Genomic DNA, 20778 nt, shown 5'->3' on the forward strand with positions numbered 1-20778 from the left:
AATTGGCTCTCCATAATAGTCAGCTACCCTCATGAACTCGAAGTTCTAATTTTTCTGGTATCTGAGTACGTACGGCTCTTGCACGTGTCTGGGTTTTAGACAGAACCATATTCGTAGCAACTTCCTTGGCAACAGAAGCCGTGTCGTGAACACTTTTCAGATTTCCTGTATTTGTCCTCCATAATGCGTCCGAAATATTACACTCCGAATGAGGTTTCAGTGCACAATACATTAAAGGATCTTTGGGTGTCATTCTTAGGAAAGGTGTATGATTTAACTCCACTTTGTGATGATTACGCGGGTGAGTGAGAGGTTGCCGTGTAGGGTAACGTTAGCATGGTTAGCACTGCCAGGGTTAATAGCAAAATATGGTCATGATGTACATGGCTGCAACTGTGTTGTGAACATTTTAGGCATGGTCATGATGGTGGGGAGGGTTAGGCCTACTAGCGGTTCGTTTCCCAATCGGAAGAAAGATTGCAAGCTCACCTTCCCGAATTATTATCCTTGCTGTTGTTCAACTCTCACTTTAGGCCATTGGAATGAACATCCCGGATTTCTGTCCACCGCCTAATCATGCTAGGGCCTACTGCTAAAATAAAGTAAAACAGCCACCAAAAATTTTCATTAGGCCTATTGCAAAAAAAATTCACAAAGAAAAATCGTGATTTTCTCCCCAATGGCCGCAAAATAATTGGAAGTTTGTAAATTGGGAGGCCTAAATCAGACGAAAAAACAAAAGTAATCACGATGTGATGCAAGAAGGACTGAGAGATACATGTAGTCTGCTATGCATTTCAAGATTGGTTCCCTTTGCTTGGACGTGTACATACTATGTAATCAGTGTATGGTCCTAATAAGGAATAATAAAAAAAGCCACAAAAGGTTTTCAAAATTTTCCGGATGGAATTCTGTGATGTTCATTCTCATGGCCTTACATGTATACACGTGGAGTGGGCTATATTTCATAACTAACATGTCTATTCATGAAATAATATGTCTAGCCAGCTAACGTTAGTTTTGGTGTAACTTTCACCTGTTTATTTTTTAAATTTGTTTCAATTTAGTGTGAAATTTTAATTTAAATACACGGTTATGTTTTAAAATTGGTTTTATTTAGTGTTAAATTTAAAATAGGCCTTAGGCCTAAATATACAGAAATGCCCATTGTGAAGATTATGATAAAAGGCCTCTCATTAAAGTATCTGTAGGCCTATCTCTGAATTTCCCACCTATGTTCTTGATAACTTTAACATGTTAGAATTTGAACTTGAAAATTCCAAGGTAAACCCAAGTTTAGACTGTGCAGACTCTTAAATTTAACTGAGATTAGATTATTGTGCATGACTATTCTATGTCACAGGTGACGTACTCTTGAAACCAGTCATAGCCTCAGCTGGCAAAGACATTTCACACTGGTTTGATAAGAAAACAAAAGAGGTAAGCCTAAGACTGTCCAAAATGTCACTTTGAAGAAAGCAAAATAAAACAAAGCATTAAAACAAAACAACTAAACAAAACCAACAGACAAACAAGGACATGAACAAGGGAAATTGAAAATCCAACCAACCAAACTAAAGCGTTGGTGTAATTGTATTCAAATAGTCATAAAGGAATTTTGTGAACATTGGTATGATGGAAAGTGTCACAGAAACATTAAAAATTCAATGTTTTTTGCTTTATTAAGCTGCAATTTTCAAATAACAGCCTTTCATAGTTGTGTCATGATGCTAAATTATTACTGTAAGAAATCTCACTTTTAAAGGTCATTATTCCTCAAATTTTGTGTTTATCATTAAAATGTCTGCAATATGGTTTGAAATGGGAAAACTAGACCAACGTGGAGATGAACTAATAGGTGGTTAATTTCTTTTCCATGTTTTTTCTTCCTTCTTGGAAAACCAGATTCGCACTCATGTGGACCCAGTAACAGGCTGTGTGTTTCCGTACACTCCCCATGGGCGCTTTGTCCACATCCCCCCGCCTTGTCCTCGGACCGACTGGACCAATGACTTTGGCCGGCCGTGGTGGAAGAATGACAGCTTCTGCATTGGAATCCTGTCGGCAAAGACTCGCTTCATCAAGATCATTAACACACTGACATCACAAGAACACATCATTGAGGTGAGTTTTGATAGAGAAGGGTTAATTCTAGGTAGGGATGTACAGATCAAATGATGATTGATTGTTCAAATCTCAACCTGAAATTTGATTTTATATTCATGCGTCCAGTTGAATGGTTACTTTTGGTCAAATCCTCTAGAACTGTGATTTTATTAGTGCATAAAATAACACATTATCAATACAGGTTACTTACGATTAGTTGGTAACTACATGCAGACGCAAAACCATTTTTTTCTTATTGGGTTCAGCTTTAAGCTTTAGGAAGATACTTTTGTTACAAAGAAACTGAAATTTTCCTTTCTATTTCGCTATTGCATCTACAAATATTTGAATCCCAAAACACATTTGATTACCAAGTGAATATATGTCTTCATGACAGGCCTATCTCCAGGCCATTCGGCTAAGAACATCAGATACTGTGTAAAGTCTTCCTGCTGTTTCAGTAGACCATCTTGTGTCAGTACACAAAATTTATGTACAAACCAGCTCAAAACTTGAATTTTCAAGCAGTTTGGCCCTGATCATTTAAAACTAAGTTGTTCTGTTGAAAAAAAAAAAAACATGGCTCCTCCCGACATTGGTAAAAGCAGTTAAAAAGCTATATGAAATCATTTGTTACCTTGCAAGACTTTATGTAGGCTAGTGAACTGCGATGTAAATCAATTGAATCAAGAAGTTTATGGTGTAAACTGTGGAATAATTCTTGTTCACATTCACTCTCTAGAATAATTCGTTTTGGTTTCCCATGGTGTAAATTGCTGTGATATCTTGTCATTTTAAAGAGTCAAGACTTCCGGGCTGAAGGTAACGCTATGTCTGGGGTCAGTTCATTAATAGTGAAGTAATACTGTTAGCAAGTGGTTAAAGGGTCATTTGGTTGTTATGTTTGGTAATTTATTTCTGGAGGTTGAGTGTTTCCAGGCTAAAAGATGCCAGAGGCCACACGTCATAGTAGCTAGATGTTCATGTACTGTATCTTTCATGTTGTATATCAATTTTGACTTAACAATGTCAAGGTTTGCTCGGAAGAGATTATGTCAGAGATTCTGGATCGATATCTCAAGTGGAACCAGCATGCAGCCAGCTACACCTGGAAGTACAACGGTGTCAACCTGGACATGGGCAAGACACTGGAGCAGAATGGGGTCGCAGACGAGGATGAGGAGTTCTACAAGCTCAGCATGAACGACGACGAGTTCCTGCCGGCCATCCACCTGTACTTCAACGACGACCTCACTGAGGCGTAAAAAGGATGTGTGGGGGCTGAACATACATCACAAGTCCCTTCGAGTCCATTACAAATCCATCATTACAAGGTCCTCTCATCTCAGGTCAAGTTGTTCAGCCGACCTTTTAGCAGCAGCATTCCATTGGCCCTGCTCCTTGTTACTGGTCCTGTGAAAGATCTTGCGACTGGGCTTATGATAGGACTTACATGACTGCAACACTCAAATGTTACACTTTGGCATGGAGTTGGGGGGTCTAGGAATCCAGTTGTTTGGAGGGGGCTAGATTCCAGCCAGATGGGTACATTGGCATCTTTGGGGCACCTCGTTGGACTAAAACTTTTGCAACCGGGATGCCCTGTTTTCAATGTTATGCAAGTGTAGTAATCCAATCTTTCACGCTCTTCCTTTGATCTGGGAAGGGTGGAACACAAGGAGTTGCGAAAATATTAAGTTTACAAGCACAGCATGAATTGACAAACTTATCAAGGTAAATATAGCGATTGATAATACAGAGAGGCTTCAAATGGTGTAAATCCTGTGTTACTTTTATCAGTTGGGAGAAGTCAACATGTCCTTATAGACGTCTAGGGTATGCATTCCCCTTCATATAGCAAGGACTCTGCAGTGGTTTTTATGTGGTTTTCAAATGTGCACAGTTTGAGCCACAGTTGTTTCTGTGGTTCTTAATTGACTTCCAACTGCATTTGTGTTGTTCTGGATGTAAAGGCTGGGGGATTTACTTCAGAAAAATGTATGAAAAAAGATAAATTTTGGGTAAAAAAGTGGCCTTTTGAGCTTAATTGCTCTGTGACACATCTAAAGTGTGAATCAGTCCTTACCACATGTACCATGTATGTACTTCAGTGATAACTTTGTCCATTATACTACATGTATCACGCTGGTGGAGTAGAACGTCATACATGTGCTGAATTGCCAGTAATCAAGTTAGTATTCATAACTCTCTGACTGTCCTCAAGTTTTAAAGTGAACCTTCCCTGGTGACTGCACTCATTCTTGCATGTCATGTTACATGTACCGGTAAGTAGTGGGGGTCAGGGTACGGAGAAAGTTGGACTTAACTGGATAGACCACAAAATCTAACAACAAGACAGCAAGCTCGGATATCACTGAACTGACAGTAAGGGAACAAACTGGGCACCTTCTGAGTGGAGGTTTTAATTTTTTTTTTCTTTTACAAATGTTCAGATGTTTAAATGTCATTTGGAAACTTGCGAGGATATCCAAGGGGCCTAGTTTAGTGGTTGCGACTTCCTTCTGTGCTTTCAATAAAAATGCCTTGTTACTCCAGTGTTTTAAATGGGCCATTTCTAACAGATTTGATGTACATACATGTAGTTGTACAAGCAGTCTAAGCAGATATACAGTTGATATTGCAACCGTTACACACTTTGTAAATGTCACATTTTTGTAAATATCTTTGCTGTATTAAAATTTGTGTTCACAGTTATTCATGTTTATTGAGTCTAACTTTTGATTAAGTGAATAAACAGGTGCTAAGAATTTCCTTGCTTTTGAAGACTGATGTAAACTTTTCATAACATTCAAGAGCCAGGCAAAATGTGCTCTAAGGCAGCATATTACAGCATTCACGTGAAACAAAAATCAACAGCAAAAGCAGACTTGAAGGAACATCAGTTACCTTTTTCTTTTAATTGTCGTTGATATCAACCAAGTAACGGTTTAATACAGAACACGACATGTACAGCTACTCAAAAAATAACCATGATTAGAAAGTTGTACACTTTTACAAATTGATCATTTTTTGTACACTTTGTACTTTTTTTCCATTTTAATACTAACTTTACAAATACAGAAAGGGGAGATTTTGAAATCAAATGAAGAATTCTTTCCAGGTAGATGCAATGAATGCCAATTTCAACTAAAACCCCCGGAAACTTTTTACAAAAGAATGGAAAAAGTTCGACTCACTTAACCCTGCCCCCTTGCCACAAAAAAACAGAGGAATATACGATGGAATGAACATTCAGTGCATTCCTTGTGATGCCAAAGGAGGCAGGGATTAAAGCACTATAACTCCCCTCCACTTGATACAGAGGGTACGAGGACTACACGTACCAACTTACACTGGCGCCTTGCTTCACACTATCCATGAATCCACAGCAAAATGCTTAATTACCCATTACATTTTATCCCCTCCCCAGGGATATTGGAGTAGTGCCGTCAATTCCCTCATATGGCCCTCAAACCATACCTGAGGTTCTCAGTAGAGAAGAAATATAAAAAGGCCATCCCTGAACCGGTTTGTTGACTTTCAAAGTAAACCCCCCATCAAACAGAGCCACTATACAAAACTTTCCAATCTGCCAACAGAAACTGATCCATGCTTAGGACAGCTGTGCTTGGAAGGTAGAGACAGGAAGAATTGCTTTTAGCACATGAATGATGGTCAGTGGGAAATATGAATAAGCCTTGTGGCCAAAACTAACTTGTCGGATGGGAGATTTATCTTACAAAGTAACAGCCACTTTAAAAGCTTATGCAAAGTTTTTTGCCATTTTACATGTAGTTATTAAAGTGCCACATATCAGCTGGGCTTGTATGACAAGTTGACCCTAAACAGGATTGATGCCCTCCTGTATATTGATGAATACTTTGATGAAACGAGTGGGCCTCACTGGCTCAAGTTAAATGATCTCTAGAGCAGGATGTGGTCGAACTGTTAAAACTGTGCATAAGCAGTTTAAATACATGTATTAGACACCTGCGCCTCCAATTTCAGTGGACTTTGTGACATGGTCAATAACCTCTTGTAAAGTTTAAGACCTTGGAATGACCCAATGCCCCGGGACGACCCTAACTCTTCCCTCACCAGCCTGGGCCGCCTCGACCCATGCCACCCCTCCCCATGCCCCCCCTTCCCATTCCACCACGAAATGGCCCCCGGAATCCCGACGGACTGCCCCTCATCCCCGGATCCCCTCTCCCCCTCATGCTGGGGTCTCCCCGGCCTCTCATGCCTGGGCCCCCTCCCCTTATGTCCCCCCGCCCTCCACGCCACATGTTTCCCTGTCCGCGGCCTGGGCCACCCGGACCTCCAAAGTTCCCAAATGGTTCCAGTTGGTCCATGTCTCGGCCATCTCCTGGCCCCTCATTCCAAGTTCTTTTCATGTCGCCGCTGTCATGTGGGGACCCAAGGTCGGGGTAATTCGCCCTGTCATCACGGTCACCGAGTAGGGGCAGTGAGCGGGGCTTTCGTGGCCCATCGTCACCTGGATGTGGCAGCAGTCCTTTGGGACGAAAGTCTGGGTCGAATGGCTCATCCAAGCCAAATCGACTCCTAGTTCCTCCTCGCATATCTTCATCTTGTGATCCGAACCCACCCCTGTCTGGGAAGCTGCCTCTTGATGGCCCAGGATCCTGGCCAGGGTCAAACCCTCGAAAAGGATCTTCCTCAGATGAATCACCCCCTCTCCAGGACCTCGATCCAGGGGGGCCTCCTCCCAGGAACCGCCCAGGAGGCTGTCGCAAGTCCTCATCCATGAAATCTTCCCGTCTCCTCCCTCCTGGTGAGCCCTCTCGCCTTCGGAGGGCATCCAGATCTGGTCTATCCTCAGATCTTGAGTGCCTGAGGTCATCAAAAGGCGGATCCCTTGGGTCATCCCCCCTGGGTCCCATCCTTGCTCCCCCATGGGGTCCCCTCTGCTGTCTCATATCAAAGTCCTGGTGTAGTCCATCCCTAGGTGGCATTCTATTGCCCCAACCACCTGGGGGACTCTCACCACGGTCAAATCGCCCGTCAAATCGTTTGGGAGGGGGTGGGTCGTGAAACTGTTGCCTCATATCCACGTCAGTAAAGCCCTGCCGGAGATCAATGTCCCCACGGAGATCCTCATCTCTTGGGTCGCTAAAATCCCGTCGGTTTCTGTCCTTGCCTGAGGCAGTAGGAAAGTCTGTGTTGTCACTGGGGAGTGGCAGGGGTGGGGAATGAGGCAAGAAATCCTGACCTAAGGTCCTACCCTCAGGTGCATCCATCATTTCCTTGGGAAGGTTAGGGGGCGGTACATCCATCACACCCACTTCTGGTGGCCCACCATTGCCAGGTACTCTAGAACTGGGGCCGTTCAGGCGTATCCCCATGAGGGCTGGGATCCCCGCCTTACCCTTGGACCCCGTCCCAGGCTGATTCGGAGCCGGCATACCACGGGGACCCGGGTTAAATGCACCCTCATTTGGATTCATCCCTTCAGGTCCACTCCCCCCTGGAGGTCTGCCTCTACCAGCGGGCCCACCCATCCCCGAGTGTCCATCCATCCCCATTCCGGGCATGGGACCCATCACAGGTGGCCCTCCTGGGTGAGGCTGTCCCATCATCATTCCCGATAGGGGCAGCTGCCCGCCATTCTCCTTGGCATTCTTCATTGCATTTAGGACGGCCTGATGAGCTTGGGCCACAGCCACGCCTGAGTTCTTTACCATCCTTTCCATCTTCTTAGCTGTGGAGGAAGCAAAGAACCAAACCTGTCCTTAGCCATGAATTTTGGACAAGACTGCACTACTCTGACAAGCACAAAACAGGAACGTAGTTTCAGAGTTTGTATGAACAAATTTACCACAACATTGTGGAAGTTTCCTGAATCCATAAACCAACACTTTGTAGTAACCCAATAGTTCCATTGCACTGAACAAAAACTGGGGCATCAAACAAGACATAAGGCAACTGTGGCTAACCCTCTATATTTTTTGTAGGATTTGGGGTTGCTAAGTCTGGAACTTTCCAAGGTTCCCTATATTTTCCAAGAAATGTCGTGAATATAGCAATACACAATCCAGGAAATAGCTAGTTGTCTATAAATATTTTTTTAACCCTAACCCCCAAGGGTGTATGTGAAACAGTATTGAAATTGGAGGATTTGGGACTGTTAGGGTCAAGGTAACCAACCAAAGAACACAATTTAGCACTGTCTGCCCAAAAATTTCTTCCTATGTTGAAAACCTAGCTGCCATTTGATCAGTATATTCAACTGACGGTACCTACCTTCATCGTCTTCGCTGTCTTTAGCCTCCTTCTTCCCGGCATCTTCGTCTTGCGACGTCTCTGTCTGCTGCGGAGCAATGCCGGGGGCCTTGGTCTTGTCCCATTGTCGCTGGAAGTCAGCTGGAATGGGCTTGGCGTAGGGCACCTTGCGCTGGGGCTGAGGCTTGAGCTTGGCAAGCTCTTCCACTGAAGACTCCAGGCCAGGGATGGAGGTGTCCAGAGAGATGTCATCCTCTGTTGTGCAAAAGATTGAAAAATTTTACAGTAAATGGAATCCACAAGGTGGACTATATGCTTTGTCTCAATAAAATGACTAGTTTCCCTACACCCTTGCTATACAAGACCCAACAAAACACTACAATATCTGAATTAACCCATCTCCAAGACACACTCGCTAGAAACCTTCCTGAATCCTCCATGAACCTCTGTACTGGAAACACATTCTTTGTACTTGAACTCTGAAGGTGCTTCAAGCTCTTTATAACAATGGCTGGAGTTCTACCCTCCTCAATCCAGCAAAACCTTCCAGAACCTGCCGGTGGATTTTGAAGTATTTGGAGGAGCTAGGGATCATAAAAAATCTGCTTATATGCTGAACTGACACATAATATTGGAAACCATCCGTGCATTCTAAGGAATGCCAAGACCAAAAAAAGTCCCAACAGTATTTGAGCCACCCCTTCTTAGAGGCTACTGACTGGGCATTGCATGTAAAAGCGTATGCCATTAGGGTACTGGTAAGACTAGATAGCACAACGTTTCACCGGAAGGGAAAAGTACAATAGAATATTACGGTTACTGAACTTCCAAGATTGCTCGGACTTTACAAATTACCGTCCAATAATGAGGACTCAATGGTTTTGGTATTGTAAAACAGGACCACAGGCTGTGTTCAGATCAACTGACTGATTGACTGGCTGTGGCTTAGTGAACACACACATTTTTCTATGGAAACTAGCTGCAGCCGCTGGCCAGACGCTTAAGAGATTTTCTGCTGCGGCTACAACATTCACACATGGTATATCACATGTTTTTTTTTTTAAAGAAAGGAAATGACTCACCCGTGAGCCCCTCTTCGGGTTTCTTGAGGTGTTCTGGCAGACCGTGCTCCAGTCCCATGCCTGGGATGGAGGGCAATGCTGAGGTATCATCATCTGTAAAGGAAAGAATGTTCAATACACTGAATCAAAAAACTGAGGGGTCAATTTCACAGAGCTGTTTAAGCACAAAATTTGCTTAAGCCTGAAAAAACATGCTTAAAAAATAAAGGTTACCAGTTCAAACTACATCTGATTGTCATGCTAACTAAAAGACAGCTAAGCACGATCCCAAAACAATATACGTCACATGGAGTTTTGGCTGGTTACCTGATTTATCAAGCGAGGTTTTCTCATGCTTAAGCAAATTTTGTGCCTAAGCAGCTCTATGAAATTGGCCCCAGATAAAAATGTACTTGAGCTCTCCGCAGCCCTTCTAGCGTTTTGTAGTAATATGAAGGGGGCCAACAAAATGGAGGTGTGGATGTATATCGATGGGTAACGGTGTGTGTGTATCACCAGGCTGACGAAGGGAGAACATACACATTCTGTCACTGCATACCAGGGAAATTGGAAACAAACTCCCATCTGATGAGCCATGAAGACCCAAGACAGCACGTACTACTTCATTTCACATGTTCCAATTTTTTTCATCGCATGTGGCAAGCAGAAAGTCGCTTGTGAATTCGTTTCTGCTAGACTAGTACATGTACAGGATGGAGGACAACAGACTTGATTTGCGAAACAATGGAATCGTACCAAACTCCAACATTTCTTCAGATGTCCCGATGGGCAACATGTTCAAGTTGTAGCGGTCTCGCATTCTGTCACCGGGTCGATTCCTGGTCCAGAATTTTCTTCAGAAGAAAACAAAAACACAGCAAACGCTGTTAGAGTTTAAGCACAAAATAAGAGTGGTGGGGTTGGACTTGTGGGACAACAGGCCTAAAAACTCTAAAGTTTCCTTGTTTAGTGGGAAAGTGTGAAGTGGTGAATTTGACTCACGTGGTATGATCGTTGGATGCCGAAGCTAGGATGTGACCCAGTGGATGCCAGGCTAGGCTCCAAACGATGCTGTCGTGGGCAGTCTCTACGCTAGCCACTTCCTTCTCATTCCTGGAGACAGGATTGAAGTAGGATTAAAACACAGCTGAATCTAATTCAGAAATTGTCCTTGCTGGAGCCTTGCTTTGGTACATTTCTAAAGTACACTTCAAAAAAACAATTAGAATTTCAGTCAGCAGCGAGTATACTGTTAAACTATTTTCATGTGCATTCCAAGCCCAGGGGCGTAGCCACCATGGGATGTGTGGGGGGTGCAAAATTAATTCCAGTCGCCAAACAGAGCGTCAGTTGACATATGAATCTAAATTGGCACATGTATAATATGCGTTAGCCGCCGGCATTTCCCCTGAAGCATAAACTGTAGCATACCACGAATTTCTATTTTACACAACACGAGTTTGGCGAACAAATTAAAAGTTGGCAAACTGGCTTTGGAACCCCCCAAGAAAATGCCTTTGTTACGCCCCTGTTCCAGCCTGCAGGCAACAGCACTATACTGTACGAGATATCCAATGACAGAGGACCTTCACACACAAAGAAACCCAGTCCAGAACACAGTCCATTTGCTCAAGTTCTTCTGAAAATCTCCGAAAGACTCCAAGCAGTTGCCAAATCTAGACGAAATATGCAAATAACTTACCCGACTTCCCAGAAGAGGAGAGATCCATCTGAACCACCGCTAGCGAACATGGTCTCGTGAATTGGATGCCATGAAATGGCTGAGGATGGGAACCAAAAAACATGGCATGTATCAGATGCAGTATCAGCCATGGTGCTGTGCGACCCAACCCTTCCACCCTGACCGCACAAAGAACTAAAACCAAAACTGGAGAGTCGATGGTATATGTACTTACACACTTAAACTTCATACACCCATTGGGCCCCCTAAATTAAGTGACCTTTAGTGGGTACCAATCCCACAGCAACGTGTTTTGAGCGTTGTTTACAAACAACACAGCCAAGTTTCGGTATAGTACCCAGCATATTGGTAGTCTGGGTACAGTACCTACCGTCAGCTTTATTTTTGGTAAATGATGAGGACACTTTGCTTTTGGTGGACACCGTGTTTGTAGATATTTAATACCCACTAATGGTCGCGTGACTTAGCAGGAGCAATCAGTCTATTCTAATTTACCTGAATATACATGCCTTCTTATATTTTTGTGACATCTGACTTTGGCATTATGGAAGCAATTTGAGCTCGGACCGTCTTGTGGCTACTACTAAGCCTCCAAAGTACCACTCTCCCCTGTGGCCCCTGAATGTGCATATTAAGAGGGTTTGTAAAGATGTATCATGACACCTTCGACCTACCTGTGGCCTCTTTCTTGTGGCCCCGGAATGTGTACATCTCCTTCATGGTGCGGATGTCGAAGAGCTTGCAGACATGGTCGCGGGAGGCTGTCAGGAGCCAGTTGCCGTTCTGGTTGAAACGGACGGCCATGACGGTGCTCTTGTGAGCGTGGAGTGTGGCCAATGGGTTGCTGGAGCGGGGGTCCCACAGCTTGATGGGCTGCTGGCTGTCCTTGCTGCCTGACACAACCAGGCCCTTCTGTGGGTGCCAGTCCACGCACTTGACCTCTGCCCCATGACCTGTTGATGACATCCACAGGATGTTTGATTTGAGCGGTGAACAAGTCAACCTTAACTCAACCTTAATAGAGCATAGCTTTTTCAGACCATCTATAAAGCTGGGGATGATGGGGTGTGGGGGTTGGGGGTGTCTGATTCCCAAAGAACTCGGCTGTCCAATGCTCAATCTTTTTAAAACTTTTTACAATAAGAGAATATATTATTGGCTGACCTTGTCTTGGGCAAGTAGGTGCTTTGAAGAAAAATATGTCTGATTTTCATAAAAAAGATGACAACACGCTACTGAAAAAACGTTACTGAGGGCTTGGAGCATGACAAAAAAGCACCACAAAGGATATAGAAGAAATGTCGTGGGGGTGGAAATTCAATGCCCCAACCACCATTTTGGGGTTAAACCCAGGCAATGATGCCATTTTGCATGTTAACTTTCAACGATTGTCATTCCCCACAAGAATTTGACAGATCCGGAGCTTCACTGGTCCTTCCACAGTCCTGAAAACTATCTGATGGTTTCAACCTATCTGACGGGATATACAGGCTTAGGAAATCCATTTCAGATACATGGAATTTTAGAGTTAACTGCTTGCAGGCTTTAAACATGACATGCACTGAGCAATAACAATTATACATTAGTTATTGAGAAAAAAAATTCATCTTCAGGAAGACTTGATGTACTGTAAAGATGAAAAACCCAAAAATACTAACCTCTAAGCACGCGCTCTTCATAGCATCGTACAAAATCAAAGATCCTGACTGTCCCGTCATCGGCGCATGTTGTGATTTTGGAGTCAGTCGGTGAGAAGCTGTTGTGTGGAATGGACAAATCAAGTGGCGACAGCATAACAGCAAAGTGTTCCTCCCACAACTAACTGCCAATTCCATTTAACGCTTGACAGAACTGTGTCTGCCAGGATATAGATATTCACCCCTTAGGGTCAAAAGGTTACATGGGTCATGAGATGCGAATGAGGGTCCTAAGCCTTAGGGAAATGGCGAAGGGTGGAGTTATGAGTCAACATAGAATTATCAGACCATAACAATGTTGTGGTACAAAGACGAATATTTTTGTTCACTGTAAATTTCTTTTACAACTGGTGTAAGGGGTATGTTTTGAGGTGCAAAATGGTTTCTTCTTTTCTTACTTTTATTTCATTTAAATATGATCAAAGTGCATTTCATGGAATAAATTATTAATTGTTCCATTCTTTTATTCTAAATCTGTATCTTTATTTTTAACTCTGCATGTCAAAAACGCACATCTGTATATGCATGTATTTTTAAATTTAAAATTATACTGCTTCTTATAAAAACCACTTGAATGTCATAACAACACTCACTGGTGATCATTCATTGAAAAACTAAACTCATAATAAATAGTTAATAAAGTCAAGCATTACTTCGTTTTGCTAAACGTGAACACTACAAAGATTACTGTGGCCATTTTGAGGAGAGATTATTCAACTTAATTTGTTCAATTTACATGTAACTGCCACATTTCACCATCTTTTTCCAAGTCTGTTGTAACCAGCTGGACAAGAAATACTTCACATTAAGACATTCAAACCATCAAAATATAAAGTATTTTACGTATTCCACTTGCATCCACATACATGCACATGTACATGTACAAGTATCTCAATGGCAAAATGGGAATTGCTACTGAACTTTTTTTCAGACTTGTATAATTTATTTAGTTCAGCCAATACAAAGTGCAGTTCAACACATACATTTACGAACACCATATAACTTTTAGTCAATAGAGGGCCAAGGTTCTCTGCTGTATAGGGATATTTCAGTTTCCAGTCCGCAGAGGACGGGATGTGCTGATTGGATGTTGCCGTGACAACAGCGTACCTTGCGCCTCGGATGGGCTGGTCCTTGTGAGCCTGGTACATCTTGACGTTGTTCATGTTGGACTGCCAGTACTTGATGTAGCCCAGGTGGTCACCTGTCAGCAGCCAGAGGTCGTTGTGGCTCCAGGTCATGGCCCGCACGGGGTAGTCGTGGGCCTGGGGGGGGGTAGGGGGAAGACAGCAGTGCATATTCACGTTCTTTGTATTGTGGTTGTGTATATGTGAGCGTACAAACAACAGCCATGGCCGTTGATTTGGAAATCCATTTCAGAATGGCCCTCACCTGTTTACAACACATGTTGTATGTACCTAATGCTTAATCCTAACCTCCCAGTCCATTCCAAATCACCAGAATTTAGGGTGATGGTCAAGGAAGACAGAGAATGGCCACTTTAACTTTGCTAAGGTTTATGACATTTGAGCAATCAAGAACGAAGAAGATTTCTCTAGGTTTCCTGTGCTGTGAGTATTTGGGAGGATTTTTTTAAGGATATTTTTTAAAGAAAGGAATTAGATGCAAGGTTCAATAGCACAATATTGCTTGCAAATGTGAAGGTTTCTCATGAGAGCTGAGTAGCCATGGTCTGGTCACGTCTAGTATAAAGGTTATAATTGGGGAAAGAAGGTTTTCTTTTCCCTACTTTTTTAACCATTTACTGGTGAGCGGAACCCAGGTAAATTACCAAGGTAAGCAAGCTAATATCATGGAGCTTGATTAATTTCTAGAGTGCTCACTTGTCATTATTCCAAATGCCAATAAAATTTGACTCTGTCCTTGTCCATTTTTTATGCATGTGCATATTTGTAGTACATGATGAAATAAGTTGAGACAGATTCTGCCTCTATGCAGATTACATGCAAAATGCAAATAGCATACAGCACGTCTTTGTCATAAGCATACCACATTAAACAGCTTCAGGAAAATTCATCCACAGTGGAAATGCACGTCAAGTCAGTGCTGCTTTCATGAAGCAAAGCAAAATACTCATTTACTAATTGTGCCTTTAGTTTCTTGATGTTTTGCCTCTGTTAATGTGCCATTTTAATATACAGACAGAGATACACGTGCTAACAACCATACAAATGCCATAGAAAATTTTAAGGTTTCCATAGATTTGTCAATAAACATGGATGCACCCAGCAGGCTCCACTTTGCACAACGAGTTAGCACTCTAGTAAAGTACATATAGCCCAATCGTTTACATCTGTACTGATTCCAGGCCCCTGTTTTTGAAGTGCAGCTATTAGGAAGAGAGCAATCATATCTATAGTTTTTCTGTCCAGTCCAGGCATCGGTGGGGGGGGACCCCAATTACCTACTGTGATTTGTTCTCACCTGAAGGATTGTTTCAAAGTTGAAGGTCAGTCCGTTCCAGAGGGTGAATTCTCCACTGGATGCCCCTGTCACCAGCCTACGACCCTCAGGGGTCCACTACAGATTGTGACAAAAGGACAAGAGCCAGAGAATGTTTTGTTAAAAGGAAAAACTGTTGACAAGCTTCAACACGGAGAACTGTGCTCTTTGGTTCACGATAAGATGATAGCTCACCCTGCATCAGAACGTTTACTTTCAAAACCACACAAGGTATTTCAGTGGACAGATGTCATCACTTGCGGGTGAAACAATCTTAAAAGCCCAAACTTTTGCAAACTTCTCAATTCAGGAGTTATGTCTTTCATTTTCGGAACATCAAAAAAATGAAATCTGCAAACCAAACCAGCAAATACCACAAGAGAGAAGTACAGGTGAGTCAACCACGCATGTACAAATCGGGATTGTATGTGCTCTGCTGTTCTCTCTGTATGTGAATTAACACTTCCAAACTGTACACATAAGCTACAAGTACTTACTCTGTGGACAAAAGTAAAGCACGTGTTAAACAATACTTACGACACAGCAGAAGATTGGGCAGCGGATCTTGTTAGTGGAGGTTCGGACAAATCGAGTGGTGACCGCATTGATGGGATTGTGCAAATATGTCTCTGGTAATGATAGCTAAGGGAAGGCGTGGGAAAACAGTGTTTAATACTTGGGGTTCACTACAAATGTACGCATCAAATGTACAAGTAAAGTCCTAAGTTTCCAAATATTCTTCAATCACTCTGTTTTGTTGAAACTGAATATTCTGTTTTAAATTTCTTTAGTTTTCTTTTGTGCGATGCATAACTCATGATGGACGGCTTGGCCGTGCCCGTCCAGGAGTACAGTGTGCAATGCGGGGAAATGTGGACTTTGTATGTGCGGGGGCGCTCCACTTTAGGTTGGTGCTCCGTTTCAATGGCTCCCATACCTCCTTGGCTGCAGTTAGAATCACGGTCAACAGTTGACATGAACTTAGCTGTTTCTGGTTCGAAATGCAATAAGCCCTGTACTACTGTCTTTTTACGTGTACTAGTGAGGTTGATGCCCCAGTTATAATATACTCAAGAGCATTTGGTCAGGGATCGCTTCAGGTATCAGTAAGATGTGCATGTTTAAAACAAAATGAAGTAGACATTATGAAAACTGATTACGTTCCATTTTACATGTATCAAAATATATTTTTAGAAACCCCCCCCACCAAAAAATAGTTCTGTTTAACATATAATGTAGACTTCCACATTGTCCTCATTTTCAACGAAATTCTGTGATGGTTCCGACTTCAACCAAGTGTCTCAACATAGGTCTACAGAGGAAATGGTGTGTTCAAAGAAGTCGAGAGTGTTGGTCACTACCCACAGAACCATACAATCCTTGGTTCACACTCGAGAATGAATTTTCAAACTTATTTCGGCTCACCTCGTGTGAGTACGTCGGGTCGGGCTGTATCCAACGCACATCCCGAGAGTCCCTTTGCCAAACACGAGACTGAAAGCCAAAAAAACCAACAAAAAAAGCCAAGAACGTTCAATATCACACTCCACAAAACAGGTTTCAAGTTTCCCCATAAGCTGTAATGAAAAATTGGGGGTTTAGCAGGCAATTGCACAGGACTATTGGTGCATCAGAACGTTTACTTTCAAGCCACACTTTGATTCAGTGGAATAGTCAGTCATCAGCTGCACTTCTAGTTCCTTGTTACTTGTTGATCGTGGAGAAAAAGCTACTTTTTCCTCTTAACGATAGCACTTCAAACACAACTCTAGTGCAAGGAAATCAAGACTAGGCATGCAACTTGAACTTTGACATAAAACTGGGATATTCCAATCTTTACAAAACTTCGTACAGTGTTTGTGATATTCAATGGCATGAGTGTGAAGTAAAAAACAAGGAAATCAGCTGATCCAAGGAAAAGTTGGATGGCTGCAAGACAGAGAGACCGACAGCAGAGAATGACAGTACATGTACTAAGATTATTAACCCTCCTATGCAAAGACGCAATCTTGACACAGTGGTCCTATCAGTCAAAACCAGTCAAATTTCCCATACGTCTGTGTACTGGGGGAAATCAAGTGGAAAGAATTTTTGACTGTTTTTGACGTTACAGCAAAAGAAGGGTTAAGTGAAAAAAAAAGTGGGACGTTGTATTGAGGTTTCTCCTGCAAGTTCCTCCCAGTCTGAGTCTTTCAATTTTACCTCCAGCAGCTTGATGACCGACGAGTTGTAGTCCACCGTCTTCCGGGTGATACTCTTCCGCATGCGCTTCCCGTCAAAGTTGGTGGCGTTGTTGGGACCCTGCTCACCTAGCATGCGGTTGTAATAGTGGTGATGCTTGTAGAACTGGTTCTTCTCCCGGTACGGTAGCCGGGGCCGGTGGAAGAAGCCCTGGCTGGACTGTGGCGAGGCCACGGCGGTGCCCCCACCGCCTTCCATTGTGTCAAATGGTTTGTCCTGCAAATTGTGATGGAAAAAAACAGTGTTGTCATTCATTAACCCTAACCCCCTAGGCCTTTTTACTAGGAACCATCCTCAATCCTCCAAAGTCCTCCAAAATCCTCCGATTTTCAACATGAAAAAATTGCATTCAGCCTCAATCCTCCCAAATTTCTTGAAATGTTTTTTTGAGGTCTGCCTGCTGCCTCAATCCTTCAAAATCCTCCAGCAATTCCTGGCATTATGTTGAGGCAGTGCGAAGGGCATTCTTGAGCAGTGCGGTTGATTCAAAGGAAATATTGGGCTGAATTTGTGCTTGACTAAGCAAAAACAATACAAGGTCTAATCCACGACCTTCACGCATGGCATCCTTCATAATCAGCCATGCACTTTTGCCATTCACCCTCAATCCTCCCAAATCCTCCAAAACCGCCCGAAGGATTTTGGAGGATTGAAGAGGGTTAGGGTTAAGGCATTCACTGATCAACATGAGCCAAAAGACATTTTTTTTACATTGTCATGGTTAAATGTATCGATTGCTGTTTTTACTGTAATTTGCACAAGGACAAGAATTTCATGTCTGTTTTAACATGACTAATAACATATGAACCTAAATCTAATTAACCGCCTTGTGTTTAATGCTGGATGTCCTTGTCCTTCAGCTAAGTATTCAGGTGAGTACTTTTTTCGACTTGTGATTTTGTAGACAAAAGAGATTTTCTACTTTTGAGAGGGGGCTGTTTGTTATGTCGTGTTTGAAGAGCTGTTGGCACATTTAAATGGACAACTTTGGCAGGTATACAAAAGGGACACAATTAACTGCACATGGACCTGCAAATCACATCTCGCAGCACGTACCTGTATATCTTAAAGCCAGCTCATACTTCATGCGAAAGCATACACGAATGCTAATTTGTGACGTGACAACAAATATTTGCGTTGTGAAATCATAAAAGGTGAACACATTTCAATTTCGCTGCAAATGTTTCGTGACCTCAAACTTTTCGCATTCGCCTGTAGTACATGTACATTTTGTACAACCCGTAGTACCGGCCTAAAGGCCGGTTCATACATGCACAAGTATGTATGAACCTGCCTTTAGGCTAGTATATTTGACATCCTGTCCAGTGGTTTGGAAGCAGCTGAAGGGCTGAAATTGGGTGTTTTGGGCAACTTTTCTTTTGGTAAAGACCATGCAACAATCAGACCAGGCCTAAGACTCTTCAGGTCATGACTGACTGCTGAAAAAGTGATTTATATTAAAAGCCCTATTGGTGATGACGTATTAGAGTGTTTTCCTGGAGTGAAATGTTACTCAGGATGTAAATGGGGAAATGGATTTTAAATTTAAGGTGCCTGCAAAGGAAAACAATTGGTGGGAACCATGGGATAGAATGGGGGGGGTCATTAGTGTGTACAGTGCTTCACATGCATGACTCATTAATAATATGATTACCTATTTCCAACTGCACTTGTTTTGCTTAACCCTCATTTTAAATCTTCTGGGAATTATATACTGAAAATAGTAAGACTGCACCTTCAAGACTTTTACGCTCGAATGTAGACTGGACTCACACGTGTGCTGAACCCTGAACTGTGCTGTGGCAATTACAATGCCAATGATCATGAGGATATGTCATCAGCACATCACACATGTTCTCGAACATCAGTCATGCTAAGTATGTATGGCAAGTTGGCCTGGGCAGGATTGGCCAAGTTATTTCATGTGGGGTACATAAAGAGTAACGTCCGTGACAGTATAGTTGCCAGGTCCTTAACTTTGCCTCACTGGGTACTGGAAAAAGCAATGGACCTTTCCCATGAAGTATGCAAAGAAGGCAGGCACATGCACATGACTACCACTTGTTGGCAAAGTTGCTTATATCTATGACGTAACAATACAAATCTCCATGCGGGCGTCACTATTGCCGTTTCTGTTATAGTTTGACATGAGTTCCAAACTTAAAGACAATGAACTGTTACTTTTCCAACCTCAGGACACTGAAAACTTCACTTACAAAATGTAGTTTCGAGAAAAGCTTGCTAAAGTATCAGGCAAAGGCTGTAATAAGATTTTGCTGTGATATCACATGGGTGAGCTTGCACAATGGTAGAAAGGCATTATCAGGTCGGGACCAAACCCCAGTCTAGCCACAATGCCAGACTATGCATTTGCCACTTGTTTCTGCAACGATGACATAATTTTTGAACTATTTTTAAAATCACGGTTCACAGGCATGACAGGTGACATCGGTCTCTTCACTGGCCAATAACTTCAATACAAATTGCTCTGATTGATCAAATTTACAGGTAACATGCTACCCAAGATCCAAATAAGACTGTCCTTTCACCTGCTATCTATAAAAGTGGATCAAGGAGATTTTTCAGTCGAATCTTGCACTGGAAGTGTCAAATTCAGTGGGCAAGCGGGTCCAATTCTGTCAATGAAAACATTTAGGCCTACGCAAAAAAAAAATGCTTTGCCAAAGATTGTGATTTTATGGGAAGGAAAAGGGGGCAATGTTTGCTCCTTTTCCTTCCCACAATGCCTTTCTACCATTGTGCAAAATAACTCACGCAGCTATCAGCAGGGCTTATGAGAGGGTTCACAAATATTTGGCACATAAAATTGCGCCCTCTGCCACAGGCCTAGTGATTATTTTGCTGCATGCGAACATGGTCACACATTCATCATGTTCATCATGTTCGTGGTAAATGAAGTTGCACGTGTAATTTACATCATAATGATAGTAGTGAGTCCATTTGAATACTTACACAAAGCCTGGGAGGGTTCGCGTCGTTTTAGGGTTGAATATTGTCAATTTCTTTAATCTGTCTGTGTCAGAACTGAAATTTATTTTGTGTCTGCTACGTGCGCGTTTCACAAATTCGTACTGTCAGCCATGATTATAGTCTGGTATCTACGGTTAAAAATTCCCCATTCGTAATATGAAAGACGCAGAGAAAAACGACGCAGAAGTCGGGCGCTAGTCTTAGCGCCTGATAATGTGACTGGTATTCATCACCAAGAATACATATTTGATAGTATGGGCACCGGTTGCTTTTT

The 20778-nt window shown here is 42.6% G+C and overlaps 2 protein-coding genes across 2 annotated transcripts; one reads left to right on the top strand and one right to left on the bottom strand.

Moving 5' to 3' along the window:
• Positions 1–94: 94 nt before the first annotated feature.
• LOC110989294 (cytochrome b5 domain-containing protein 1-like) lies at positions 95–4874 on the top strand. Its single transcript, XM_022253578.2, has 4 exons — positions 95–301; positions 1364–1440; positions 1906–2124; positions 3141–4874. The coding sequence occupies exons 1-4, from the start codon at positions 184–186 to the stop codon at positions 3369–3371; spliced, it is 645 nt and encodes a 214-aa protein (XP_022109270.1). The 5' UTR covers positions 95–183; the 3' UTR covers positions 3372–4874.
• Positions 4875–4994: 120 nt separating this feature from the next.
• LOC110989293 (uncharacterized) lies at positions 4995–20643 on the bottom strand. Its single transcript, XM_022253577.2, has 14 exons — positions 20487–20643; positions 17475–17729; positions 16698–16766; positions 15810–15914; positions 15255–15350; positions 13920–14074; positions 12771–12868; positions 11787–12065; positions 11113–11191; positions 10413–10523; positions 10167–10264; positions 9432–9524; positions 8371–8604; positions 4995–7828 (listed from the first exon to the last, which is right to left on the bottom strand). The coding sequence occupies exons 2-14, from the start codon at positions 17709–17711 to the stop codon at positions 6201–6203; spliced, it is 3282 nt and encodes a 1093-aa protein (XP_022109269.1). The 5' UTR covers positions 17712–17729; positions 20487–20643; the 3' UTR covers positions 4995–6200.
• Positions 20644–20778: the final 135 nt, after the last annotated feature.

Source organism: Acanthaster planci, linkage group LG16, assembly GCF_054643075.1.
Source record: "Acanthaster planci isolate LZ-2023a linkage group LG16, COTS_SCS, whole genome shotgun sequence".
In the NCBI taxonomy this organism is placed as follows: domain Eukaryota; kingdom Metazoa; phylum Echinodermata; class Asteroidea; order Valvatida; family Acanthasteridae; genus Acanthaster; species Acanthaster planci.